This window comes from Aotus nancymaae, unplaced genomic scaffold, assembly GCF_030222135.1.
Source record: "Aotus nancymaae isolate 86718 unplaced genomic scaffold, 86718_ANA_hifiasm-v0.15.2.pri h1tg000002l, whole genome shotgun sequence".
Lineage (NCBI taxonomy): Eukaryota > Metazoa > Chordata > Mammalia > Primates > Aotidae > Aotus > Aotus nancymaae.
Window position 1 is genome coordinate 18,277,243 of NW_026988413.1, and position 14,272 is coordinate 18,291,514.

General features: G+C 36.2%; 1 protein-coding gene across 2 annotated transcripts in view; it reads right to left on the reverse strand.

Annotated features, from left to right (window-relative positions):
• IFT56 (intraflagellar transport 56) overlaps positions 1-14,272 on the reverse strand; it is a 64,887-nt gene that overhangs the window by 28,977 nt on the left and 21,638 nt on the right. For both annotated transcript variants that reach the window (XM_064372972.1, XM_021665299.2), the window contains exons 8-9: positions 4,599-4,673; positions 460-562 (exon numbers count right to left, since the gene is read on the reverse strand). In XM_064372972.1, the coding sequence (XP_064229042.1) occupies positions 460-562; positions 4,599-4,673 (178 nt within the window). The remainder of the gene's footprint in view (positions 1-459; positions 563-4,598; positions 4,674-14,272) is intronic.

Sequence of the window (14,272 nt, forward strand, 5' to 3'; positions counted from 1 at the left end):
TTTGAATTATAGTATTTCTCATAATCAGCCTGGGGTACAAAGAAACAGAAAGGCAGACAACCAAAGCAAATAAAAATCAGTTAATAATTTTTTCAAAAGACACAAGAAAATGTGGATGTACATTATGCAATGGGGAAAACTAGAAAAATAAAGAAGAACTGTAAGGGAAGGGGAGGAAAAAACAATGAAAACGAAAGAATGGAAAGAGAATAAAGGACAGAAAAATAAAAGGAAAAAAGAAAAAAACAGAATGAGGGAGAAGAAGGTAGGAAGCAACAGAATAGGAAAGAGGATAAAAAAGGCACAACAGACAAGCACCAATAAACTTGTTCTGTGAACTTGTTGGAAATATATTTTTAGAAATATGGATTTAAAAAGTGAAACAAGTAGTTCACTCAGACATATTTAAATATTCTAAAATATCTCATTGTAAGTAAGACTAGGACAAATTTTTCTTACCTTGACGAAGGTAGTAAATCACCAAGTTTAGCCTAGCTTCAGGAATGACATCAACCAGGGGAGGTAAAACCTGCAAAGCCCCTTCACCTCCTCGGAAAACAACCTAGAGATAGCAATTTCGATACGGCAATAAATACGGCAATAATGATGTATATATTTATTGGTGACAATGTTTAAGGAGCTGCCACATATAACTGGGTTCATGATATTTGACTAAAGTAGCTGTGGGAACCAGCTGATATATTGAGAACTTTTATTATTGGCTGAATTTATTATTGACTACCTAATCCCTATGCTTTTTACCTTCTCTCTTCTTTTCTTTCCTCTCTGCTTTTGATCCTTCTTAACAGCCCTGTCATAATTAAACATATTATTTTTAAACCTATATAAAACCTATCTCCATTATCAGTCTCTATAGCCTTGCCCTTCTTTATTTTTATTCATAGCACTTATATTTTTATTTTATTGTATATTTCTTTATCTGTTTATCTGTTATGTCCACCACAATATGGCAAGGACTTTTGCATTTACTGTGTACTCCCAGTCCCTAGAACTGTGGCTAGTATAGTCGGCACTCAGTTATTTTTTGAAAGGACGAACATATTTTTGAAGCTCTCTGTACACATGACCATGATCTCATTGAAAGTAAGCCATGATCTAAATTACAGCAATATACACCTGTGTACTCACAAAAATTTAAATTTTAAAAACAAAATAACTATAAGAAATAGAATAAAATCATAACACTTATTGTGTACATCTCTTTTCCTCTTCATAAGAACTGCAGAAAACTCTTAAAGTACCCAATAACTAATAAAACACTTTTCTAGATAGACATTCTACATCAAAAACTCCTTGAAGGAATTTATATAACCTTTCTGAGCCTGTTTCCTCATCTCTAAATGGCATTAGTAATGCCTACCTTTAGGGTTATTATGAGGATTAAATGAGTTAAAGTGGGCTAAAGGTGTAGCAAATATTTCAATATTTCATTGAATTAATAGTGTGTACTACATGCCCATTACTGTAACCAGAACGGAGATTATAGCAGAAACTGGTCACTCCCCTGTCACCATAGGGACTATTCAAGTGGGGACAGACCTCCAAAAAGCAAACAAATAAATATGTTATCAGATGATAATAAATGTTACAAAGAAAAGCTAAAAAACCAAACTAAAAAATTCAACCATGAAAGGACAATTTATTTTGTGTAGTGTTGTATTTCTAGAGCCTAGCATAGTGTCTGGAATATAGCAAATTGTTTCATAAATAAATGTACAGAAAGCAAAGTCATCCCATATGAACTAAATAGTTTCTTCTCTCTATCCCAAAATATCTATTTGGTAATCTTTTTTGGTTCCTCTTTGAGATATTCCCTTCTTTTGCCAAGACTAATTCATTCACCTGTCTTCCTGATCCCATGACTTCTAACTCCATCTGGACCTCTTTTCTCCATTAATCACTGTATCTTCAATCTTCCCAAAGCCCGGGTCCTACTTCTCAACTTTAAACATACACAAGGAGCTTTTGTTCTCTTGAAAAATCTTCCCCTTGGCTCCATTGTTTCCTCTGGATAGTGCCCTATTTTTCTCTTTTTCAGTGCCACACTTCAAAAGTATGTGGCTTACTGCTTCTACTTTCTTCTCATCCTCTCACTCAACCTCTCAAAACATTGGCTTCTGCTCTCAGCATACTAATAAACTTACTCTCACAAGTCACAAATTAATCTCTTTAGCCAAATTCAATGGACTTTTCTGTCCTCTTGCTCCATGATATGTCTGCAGTTTTGACACTGATGACTACAAGATGACAGTAAGAATAACAATGCCATTTTCTAAATGCATACTGTGTGAAGCCCCTTACACATATTACCTCACTTAATCCTCACAAAAAATGCAAGATAAGTACGTTCATTTTCCCTGTTCCACATATGAGAACACTGAGACTCAGCAATGTTAAGTGACTTATCCAAAGTTACAAAGCTAGTACATGGTAGAACTTGATTTTGACCTCAAATCTAACATCAAAAGTTGATGTTTTTTAACAAGCATTTATATTGCCCTGATATTTTTCAGGTTTAAAAAATTATAAGAGTGGCCATGCATGGTGGCTCACACCTGTAATCCCAGCACTTTGGGAGGCCAAGGCGGGCGCATCACGAGGTCAGGAGTTTGAGACCAGCCTGATCTACATGGTGAAACCCTGTCTCTACTAAAAATACAAAAATTAGCTGGGCGTGGTGGCACGCACCTGCAATCCCAGCTACTCAGGAGGCTGAGGGAGGAGAATCGCTTGAACCCAGGAGGTGGAGGTTGTAGTGAGCCAAGATTGCACCACTGCTCTCCAGCCTGGGCAACAGAGTGAAACTCTATCTCAAAAAAAAAATTCATAAAATATGTGTTTTTTAGAAAAAACTTAAATAAAAATTTCCATATTCTTACTTCTTTTTAAAATCCCACTCTTCAAGAATTATCCCAATTTCATACGTTCTGTTTAGTCATATGGTCGTTCTTTTTTTTTTTTTTTTTTTTTTTGAGATGGAGTTTTGCTCTTGTTGCCCAGGCTGGAGCGCAATGGCATGATCTCAGCTCACCACAACCTCCACCTCCCGGGTTCAAGCAAGTCTCCTGCCTCAGCCTCCTGAGTAGCTGGGATTACAGGCATGTACCACCATGTCTGGCTAATTTTTGTATTTTTAGTAGAGATGGAGTTTTCTCCATGTTGGTCAGGCTGGTCTCAAACTCCTGACCTCAAGTAATCTACCCGCCTCAGCCTCCCAAAGTACTGGGATTACAGGTGTGAGCCACTGCACCTGGCCCATACAGTGGTTCTTTATCTTAGCTGTATCCACCTGGGATGCTTTAAAAAAGATACTGATAGCTGGGCTCTAGACCAACCATTAAATAAGGAGCCCATGCATCATGAATTTCAAAAACCTCCCAGGTGATTAAAATGTGTAGTTGTAGATGACATTACATTATCTAGCTGCTGCTTCTCTGCCCTTTGTTGTCTCATTTGCTAATACTCCTTCCTCCAGTCCTAGAAATATAGATGTTGTTTTGGAACCATATTTTTCTATTTTTAATCCTTTCTACATGATTTATTTCACTTCAGCAATTGGAAACCTTCCATATTAATTTGTCAAGACTCTCAGAATAACTCCTAAATCTATTCTCAAACCTTTATCTTTCCCCAAGCTTAAATTCTGGACTACTATATAACCCATAATTTTTCACAAAAATTAATCTGGTTTCAATTTATAAACTAGATTTGAAGTTAAAAGGTTAGATGCAGAAACTCATAGTAGAAACTATCCAAATAAAACTGTATCTATGATAGAGGCCTGAATTAGAGAAGAAAGAGAGTAAATATAAGACATTGACAACAAGAAGAGAATAGGATTTAGTAACTGAATAGATATTGGAGATAAAGAGAAGGGGAGAGTCTAAAACAGCTGTGGTTTACTGGAGGAATTGGTACTACAAAAAGGAATAGAGAATCAAAAGGAAAAAGCATAGTTATTATTATTGCCACTTTTGGATGAAGAATATCACACAGTAGTATTTGATGATTTGCCCGGTGATCCCAGGTATCTGAACTGAGAGCAGCTTTTCTGCATCTCACTCTATTACGTGGGTCAACAGAAGCATAATCTAGTCCTAAATCCAACCACACATCCAACTTAAGTGTCTGCTATTCCCCAGTACAAATTTACTATTTCAGTAAGATCAGTCTGCTCACAATCTTTTACATATGTCATCCTCATTCTATCTCCATGTCCTTGACTAGAATGAACCCTCTAAATCTCAGTCATCCTTCAAAGATGCAAAAATATTTGCCATTTATTTTAATCCACAGGGGGATACGTTCCTTTGTCCTTCCCAAAAAAACAAACACTTGGATCTACACTGCCTTGTGCTTCTTTCCAAATATTATATATATTCCTGTTCTCCCAACAAGGATTTCCTTAAGGAAACAAACTAATATTTTAAAACTTATCTCCTCCACAGTGAGGAGGCATTCCCTTGGAGTAAAGCATTATTTGCTGGGGCATCTCCTTTTATTCATCTTTCTAATTGCTGTGATGTACCAAAGCAGAGTAGGACTGAAGTCAGTCAAGACGGGAAACTGTTATTCACCAGATTGTGCCTGATGAGTTCTTTAGCAAATTCGAAGGATGAAGAAGCATTGTCCATCAAGCTTTTGAGTTCTGCCTGAAATTTAAAAAAGAAAGGCTTATGAAAATGACAAGTGTATCGTTCTAATATCACATATTTACACAATGGTTTATAATTTACAAATAATTAAACTATTTCATTTGATCCTCATGATTCTAGGTCAATGTAATTATTATTGCCCACATTTTCAAATGTGGGCAATAATAAATGAAAACAATGAGGCTTATAAAAGTTAAGGGACTTGAAACTTATACTAAGCAGCAAGTTTGAAAACTGGGGTACTCAAGTCTGAAGATTCCTAGAGTTAGTTTTTTCTTTCAGTGTCAAAGGTGATTAAGGAGCCAAGCCTTTAAGAATTAAGGTTGATTCTTTAATCTGAAAGGAGATTTTGAGAAATCTTCCTTTCATCCTTTTTATATTTCTATTAGTGGGTTGCTAAGCTTTTCTAGATAAAATCATTAAATTCTTGATTGTTCTTCACTAACTACCACAAACTCATTCTGCCTGATCTCATAGTTGGGAATGCATGTCTGCTCAGCATTGTTTTTTTTTAATCACTCTTCTCTTGTCTACAGTACAATTCCAAAGTTTTGGGTAATACTAGGCTATATCAGCAGTTTTCAAGTTTTTTGATCTCTAGATCCCTGTTATACTCTATAAAGGATCTCAAACAATTTTTGTTTATGTGAGTTATAGCCATCAATATTTATCATAGTAGAAATTAAAACAAATTTTAAAGTATTCAATTCATTGAAAATGGTAGGAATAATATGCCTTAAAATATGGTGGAATTAACATTTCGTCTCAATTTCAGAGCAACCCGTCATTACTGAAAATAAAAACATTAAAAATTTTAAAAAGTTTAAAAATAACAATAATAAACCCCACTACACATTGAAATACATAATTTTTACTTTAAATAACCGTATTTATCAAATCAAAAATTTAGTGAGAATAATATTACTGTTTTAAATTTTTTGCAAACCTCTAATGTCTGGCCTAACAGAAGATAGATAGACTGGCATATCTGTATCTGCATTCGATCTATTTTGAGACCACATTGTCTCAAGTGACAAGGACAAAAAACAAAGCCCAGTACCAGCACAAGGTGGAAAGTCTAGTGAAAGACCCTTCCCACAATCAGCAGGAACTACCAAAGAGCTATGCTGGCAGAAGAAGGATAAAATGGAACTCGAATATCCCTTGTGCAGAATGACAGCCCAGTTAGAATCCTATGAGTGGTTCAAGGAATCTCAAGCCTAAGTTTGGTCTAAGGTGGTCTCAAATTTACAGTCCTCGTACTCATCTGGCAGAGCAAATGCATATCATTTAGAGAGGAAAGTACCTCATTGCAGATTTTAAATTATTTCTATAAGCATTTTTTAAAATACTGTGTCCAGCATACAAACATAACCTGATGTACTGGTTATGTATAGAAACTGGACTCCATGAGAGAGAACCAGGAGAAAGAAGAAAAAAACAGAATCAAACACACACAAAAAAGCTTAAGAAATTTATCAAACTCAGATCACAATACAATGATGCTGACAATTTCTTTTATTTGTTTTTGTTTTTGTTTTTGTTTTTTGAGAAAGTGTCTCACTCTATCACCCAGGTTGGAATGCAGTGGCATGATCATGGCTCACTGCAGCCTTGACCTCCTGGGCTCAAGCACTCCTCCACCTTAACCTTCCAAGTAGCTGGGACAACAGGCATGCAGCACCACACCCACCTAATTATTTTTCTTTTTTGTAGAGATGGGGTCTTGCTATGTTGCCCAGACTGGTCTCAAACTCCTGGGCTCAAGCAATCCTCCAACCTTGGCCTCCCAGTACTGGGATTACAGGCATGAACCACCACACCCAGGCCATAACTTTGATGTTTGTTCTTGCTGTAATTTTAGCAGAATTCATGTTTTTCTGATAGGGGCTCTTTTGAAACTGATGTCTTATCCTTCTTAGTGCCTCAAACTAGATCCTGTCCAGATATGTTTTAATAAAATAGTATGAGTTTATTTTGGTGGAGAAAAAAACTGAAATACATGCACAGTATTTTGTTTTTTTTTTTCCAAGACGGAGTCTTGCTCTGTCGCCAGGCACCAGGCTGGAATGCAGTGGCGCAATCTCGGCTCACTGCAATCTCCGCCTCCTGGGTTCAAGCAATTCTCCTGCCTCAGCCTCCTGAGTAGCTAGGACTACAGGCGCACACCACCACGACCAGCTAATTTTTTTTTTTTTGTATTTTTTAGTAGAGACGGGGTTTCACCATGTTGGCCAGGATGGTCTCGATCTCTTGACCTCGTGATCTACCCACCTCCGCCTCCCAAAGTGCTGGGATTACAGGCGTGAGCCACTGCACCCCACCAGTTTTTTCATAATATGTATTTTCTCTGAGCTTTTTGGGGACCCCTTGTATATAGATTAATTTTAAAAAGTTATATAATAGGATTAAAAACAACAGTTGGTTTTTAAAAAAGACTACAAAAATGTGAAAATGTAAATAAAATTATCAAATTTTTAGAAAAATACATGTTACCAAAAATAACACAAGAAGAAACAGAAAACATGCATAGTCCTATAACCATTAAGGGAACTGAATTAAGCAATCTGAAACCTTCCAAACACAGACAGTTTTAACAATAAGGTCTACCAAACATTTAAGAAAAAAAAAAGCCAATCTTATACAAATGCTTCCAGAAAATAGAAACATATGGTACCTGCTTCAATTCACTCATTTTCCTTTGAGATAACCTTTGCACCAAAACCTGACAAAAACTATCCCAGAAAGCAAATTATAAACCAATCAAACCAATATGCATTGATGCAACAAATTAAATAATAGCTAACTAGTTCCTGTGATATATAATGAGAAGAATGAACCATGATGAAGCTGGGTTTATTCCAGTATAAAGTTGAATTTTAAAGATCTTAAGATCTTAAAGATCTCTTTAACTTTTTATTTTTTTGAGACATGGTCTGCACTGTCTCCAGCACAGGATGGAGTGCAGCGGCGTCATCTCGGCTCACTGCAACCCCTGTCTCCAAGGCTCAAGTGATCCTCCCACCTCAGCCTCCCAAGTACCTGAGACCACAGGCACATGCCACCACACCAAGGTAATTTTTGTATTTTTAGTAGAGATAGGGTTTCACCATGTTGGACAGGCTGGTCTCAAACTCCTGACCTCAAATGATATGCCCGCCTTGGCCTCCCAAAGTGTTGGGATTACAGACGTCAGTCACCATGTCCAGCCTACAGTTGATTTAACAATAGAAAATACTTCAAATAATTTGGCACAAGAATAAAAGAAAATGATATGATCGTTTTAATAGATGAAGAATACAAGATGTTATAATTCAATATCTGATCCTCATAAAACCTCTCAGCAAACTAACACTAGAAGGGAAGTTCCTTAATCTGATCAAGGATATCTTTAAAAATCTACATTAAACATCATATTTAATGATGAAATATCATTTCTTTTTTTTTAAATGTTTTAATTTTTTTTTAAAGATGGGGTTTCACCATATTGGTCAGGCTGGTCTTGAACTCCTGACCTCAGGTAATCCGCCCGCCTTGGCCTTCAAAGTGCTTGGATTACAGGCATGAGCCACCATATCTGGCCGAAATACCATTTCTTAACGATGAACTATCATCAAAAGAGTTTCCTTTGAAATAAAAAACCTTATAAGGGTATTTCAAACATTCAACAATGTTCTAGAGGCCCCAGCCAGTGCAATAAGAAACAAAATTGTAAGAATTAGAAAGGAAGAAATAAAATGATGATATAATTATATATATAATACAAATGAATTTATAGGTAAATTATTAGGATTAATAAGAGATTTCCCAAAAGAAGACATGCTAATGATCAACAGGTTTATGAAAAAATGTTCAATATTACTAATCATCAAGGAAACGCAAATAAAAACCACAATGAGATATTATCTCATTCCAGTAAGAATGGCTATTATCAGAAAGACAAAAGATTACAAGAATTGACAAGGATGTGAAGAAAAGGGAACCAACCCTTGTGCACTGTTGGTGGGAATGTGAATCAGTAGTATAGCCATTATGGCAAACAGTATGGAGGTTCCTCAAAAAATTAAAAATAGAACAACCATATGATCCAGCAATCCTACCACTGGATATCTATCCAAAGGAAATGAAATCAGTATGTCAAAGAGGTATCTGCACTCCCATAGTCACTGCAGCATTATTCACAACAGTCAAGATATAGAAGTAGTCTAAGTGTCTATCAACAGACAAATGAATCAAGAAAATGTGGTATATATACAATGAAACTAACATTATTCAGCCTTAAAAAAAGAAGGCAATCCCATCATTTGCAACAACATGAGTGAACCTGAAGGACATTAGCTAAGTGAAATAAGTCAGGCACAGAAAGATAACCATCATTTGATGTCCTTGTATGTGGAATCTAAAAATGTTGAACTCATAGAAGCAGAGAGTAGAATAGTAGTAACCAGGGCCTGGAGCCAGGAGGGTGAAGATTGGGAAGATGTCGGTCAAAGGATACACTATTCAGTTGGACAAAAGGAATAAGTTCAATGAATCTATTGTACAACATGGTATACATTATGTACAACATAATGTACAACATTATTGTACAACAATGACTATAGTTAACGACAATGTATTATATATTTGAAAATTGCTAAGAGAGTAGACTTTAAGTGTTCTCACCAAAAAAAAAGTATGTGGGTAATACATATTTTAATTAGCTCGATGTGACCATTCCCCAATGTATATATATTTCAAAACATCATGTTGTACACCATACTTATATACTATTTTTGTTACTTTAAAAAATTGTTTAATGTAACTTAAACAAATAAGAGAATCTAGCAAGATCTCTTAAACTGACCTCTTAAATTGATCCAAGGTCAATTTTTTTTTTAATTTTAAATTTTAATTTTAGTTTGAGAAACAGTCTCACTCTGTTGCCTAGACAGGAGTGTAGTGGAACAATCTTGGCTTACTGCAACCCCCAACTTCTGGGTTCAAGCAGTTCTCCCACCTCAGCCTCCTGAGTAGCTGGGATTACAGGCGTGCACCACCATACCCGGCTAATTTTTGTATTTTTACTAGAGACAGGGTTTCACCATGTTGGCCAGGCTAGTCTCAAACTCCTGGCCTCAAATGATCCACCTACTTTGGCCTCCCAAAGTGCTGGGATTACAGGGCATGAGCTACCACACCCTGCACACCCTGCTGATCCTACTAGGTCAATTTAAAAAATGTACTGTAGAATTTACTCTTTCCCAGCTGGAACCATGAAAAGTATCAAAGAAAAGAAAAAAAGGTTCCAGCTGTGCCAGAACCCCTTAAGGAAAAGCAAAGCAAAGGAATTTTCCAAAAGAGGCTTCAAAAGGCAAGAAGGTGGCCAGATGCAGTGACTCATGCCTGTAATCCCAGCACTTTGGGAGGCTGAGGCAGGTGGATCACTTGAGGTCAGGAGTTTGAGATCAGCCTGACCAATGTGGTGAAACTCATCTCTACTAAAAATACAAAAAATTAGCCAGGCATGGTGGCACACATCTATAACCCCAGTTACTCAGGAGGCTGAGGCAGGAGAATAGCTTGAACCCAGGAGGCACAGATTGTAGTGAGCCAATTTCGCACCACTGCACTCCAGCCTAGATGACAGAGCTAGACACCGTCTCAAAAAAAAAAAAAAAAAAAAAAAAGGCAAGGAGGCTTTTATTTGAAACAGCTAAGCACTACCACAAGAACTACAGGCAGATGTACAGACCTGAGACTCCAGTGGCTGGGATGGCAAGGAAAGCTGGCAACTTCTATGTACCTGTAGAACCTTAAATTGGCATTTGTCATCAGAATCAGGGGTAATGGTGTGGGCCCAGTGGTCTGAAGCCTTGCCTTTGCCATATCTTCCATGGTACCTTTGTTAAGCTCAAGAAGGCTTCAGTTAACATGGTGAGGACTGTAAAAGCATACATGACATGGGAGTATCCAAACCTAAGGTCAATTAATGAAGTGATCTACAAGCATACTTGTGGTAAAATCAGTAAGAAGCAGATTGCCTTCACAAATAACACTCTGACTGCTTGATCTCTTGGTAAATATGGCATCATCTGCATGCAAGATCAGATTCATGAGATCTATACTATTGGAAAACACTTCAAAGAAGCAAACAGCTTCTGTGGCCCTTCAAATTATCTTCTCCCTGAGGTGGAATGATGAGAAATACCACCCATTTGGTAGAAGGTGGAGATGCTGGCAACAGGGAAGACCAGATCAACAGGCTTAGCAGAAGGATGAACTACGGTATCCACTGTGATTATTTTTGTCATTGGTCAGTTAATGAACAGTGAATGACTTTAAATTGAAAAAGAAAAATCTGTTGTAGTTCTGTATCACTACAGAGTCAAAAAATGAAATTTAAAATAAGATATCACTTACAATGGCAAACAAAATACCAAATTCCTAGAAACAAATCTAACAAAACATGTAAAAAGACCAATACAAAGGCCAGGCATGGTGGCTTATGCCTATAATCTCAGCGCTTTGGGAGGCTACGGCAGGCAGATCTGAGCCCAGGAGCTCAAGACCAACCTGGGCAATGTAGTGAAACTTGTCTCTATCTTAAAATTTTTTAAAAATTAGCTGGGCACAGTGGCACACACCTGTAGTCCCAGCTACTTGAGAGGCTGAGGTGCAAAGATCACTCAAGCCTGGAAGGCAGAGGTTATAGTAAGCCATGATCCAGCCATGGCACTCCATCTAGCCTGGGCGACAGAGCCAGAGTTTGTCTCAAAAAAAAAAAAAAAAAGAAAAAAAAAGACCAATACAATAGAAAACAAAGCGCAAAAGCTGAGCGAAATAAATTAAAGATCTGGCTGGGCGCGGTGACTCATGCCTGTAATCCCAGCACTTTGGGAGGCCAAGGCAGGTGGTCAAGAATTCAAGACCAGCCTGGTCAACATGGCAAAAACCCGGCTCTACTACAAATACAAAAGATTAGCTGGGTGTGGTGGCAGATGTCTGTAATCCCAGCTACTCAGGAGGCTAAGGCAGGAGAATTGCTTGAACCCAGGAGGTGGAGGTTGCAGTGAGCCAAGATCACGCCACTGCACTCCAGCCTGGGCAACAAGAGTGAAACTTCATCTCAAAAAAAATAAATAAATAAATAAAAGAAAGAAATCAAAGATCTAAATAAATGGAGAAAGATACCATACTCATGGTTTTAAAGACTTAATATAAAAATGTCAGTTATCTCCCAACTCATTCATGAATTTAAAGCAACACAATTAAAATCCTGACAAGTTTGTTTTTGTGTTTGGATTTGACAGGCTTGTTTTAGAATTCATAATGAAAGATAAAGAGCCAAAAATCTCCAAGATACCCTTAAAGAACACCAATAAGATGGCAGAACTTGCTAGACCCTCTGCATATGAAACTTTAATTAAGGCAGTGTGGTATTGAGAGCAGGGATACACAAATGGATCAATAGAATACAGAATTCAGAAGCAGACATATCTAAACACTGGAATTATTTTCCAAAGGTGGCCAAATAACAGGAAAAGATTGATCCTTTCAATAAATCGTCTCAAATAATTAGTTATTCTTAAGGGGAAAAAAAATAAAATTTGACCTCTGCCTCAGTCTACACAAAAATCAATTCCATGTAGAATATGGACTTAAATATAAAAGAAAATTAGGAAATAAACAACATGGGTCGAAGAAACCAAAAACAAAATTAGAAAATACTTTGAGATAAATGAAAGATACAATATAAGAAAACTTATGGGATGCAATTAAAGCAGTGCTTAGAGGTAATTTTATAGTTGTAAATGCCTATATTTAAAAAAGAAAATAAAGACCACAAATTAATAACCTAACCTTAAAAAAAGAGCAAACTAAACATAAAGCAAACAGAGGAAGGGAAAAATAAATATTAGAGCAGAAATCAATTAAACAGACAAGAGAATGGGGAAAATCAACGAAACCAAAAGCTGGTCCCTTGAAAAGATTAAGAAAACTTTTAGCTAGATTGACCAAGAAAAAGAAACCCCAACAAATTCAATTTACTAGAATCAGAAATGAAAGAAAGAACAATACTACTGACCTTAGAGAAATAAAAGGGATTGCAGAGGAATACTGTGCACAATTATATGCCAATATATTAGATAATTTAAGTGAAAGGGACAAATTCTTAGAAAGATATAAACTATCAAAACTGACTCAAGAAGACATACCTTTAACAGACACACATCATGAATGGATGTGCATAGACTGAAAGACTTAACGTCATTAAGATAGCATTAATTCCCAAACTTATCTTTAGAGTCAATGCAATTCCTAAATTGGATTCATAGTAATTTAAAAATTACATCAAAATAAAAAACCCAGGCCCAGATGGCTTCACTGCTTAATTACACCACTTATAGAAGAGTCAATACCAATTCTTCACAAACTCTTTCAAAACACCAAAGAGGGAACTTTTCCCCTTATACTATGTAACTAGTATTCCCTGATACCAAAACCAGAAAAAAATTACAAGAGAAGAAAATGACCAATATCTTTTTGAATATGGACACGAAATCCTCCAAAAAAATCCTTAGCAAATGGAATCCTGTAATATATTAAAAAGATTATTCACGATGACAAAGTGAGATTTATTCCAGGAATACAAGGGCGATTTAATATTCAAAAATCAATTAATATACCATATCAATAGAATAAAAACCAAAAACTAAATGATCATCTCAGTAGCCACAGAAAAAGCAGTTCCATTTAACCCACTTTCATGATAAAAACATTTCGAAGTTCCCCCACCCAAGAAAGAACATTTACAAAAAACCCATAACTAACATCATACTTCACAGTGAAATACTGGATGCTTTCCATTTATGATCAGAAACAAGACAAGGATATCTGCTCTTAGCACTTCTATTCAACACTGTACTGAAGGTTTTAGCCAGGACAATTAGACAAGAAAAAGAAAGAAGAGGCATCCAGGATGTAAATGTAGCAGTAAAACTATCCTGATTCACAAGCGTAATCTTATATATAGAAAATCCTCCCCAAAATCTGCAAGAAAGTTAATAAATGAGTTCAGCAAGATTTCAGGATAGATGATCAATACAAAAATCAGTAGTACTTATATTCTCTTGCAATGAACAATTCAAAAATGAAATTAAGGGAACAAGTTAATTTACAATAGCATCAAAAAGAATAAATACTTAGTAATAAATTTAACAAAAGAAATGTAAAACTTGCCCCATAAAAATCACCAAATATTGTTGAAGGAAACTTAAAAACACCTGAATAAATGGAAAAACATTCCATGTGGATGAATGTAAAGACTTAATGTCATTAATCCCCAACTGATATTTAAAGCCAATGCAATCTCTATCAGAATCCAATCTGGGTTATCTGTAGGAATTGACAATTTGATTCTAAAATTCATATTGAATTGCAAGAGATCAGAGTAACCAAAATAATCTTGGGAAACATAACAAATTAGGAGGCTTCATACTTCCTGATTTCAAAACTTGCTACAAGTAAGGAAGATAGTGTGGTATCAGTGTGAGGATAGACCTATAGACCAATGGTAGAGAATTGAGTCCAGAAGAAATGAATCCATGTGTCTA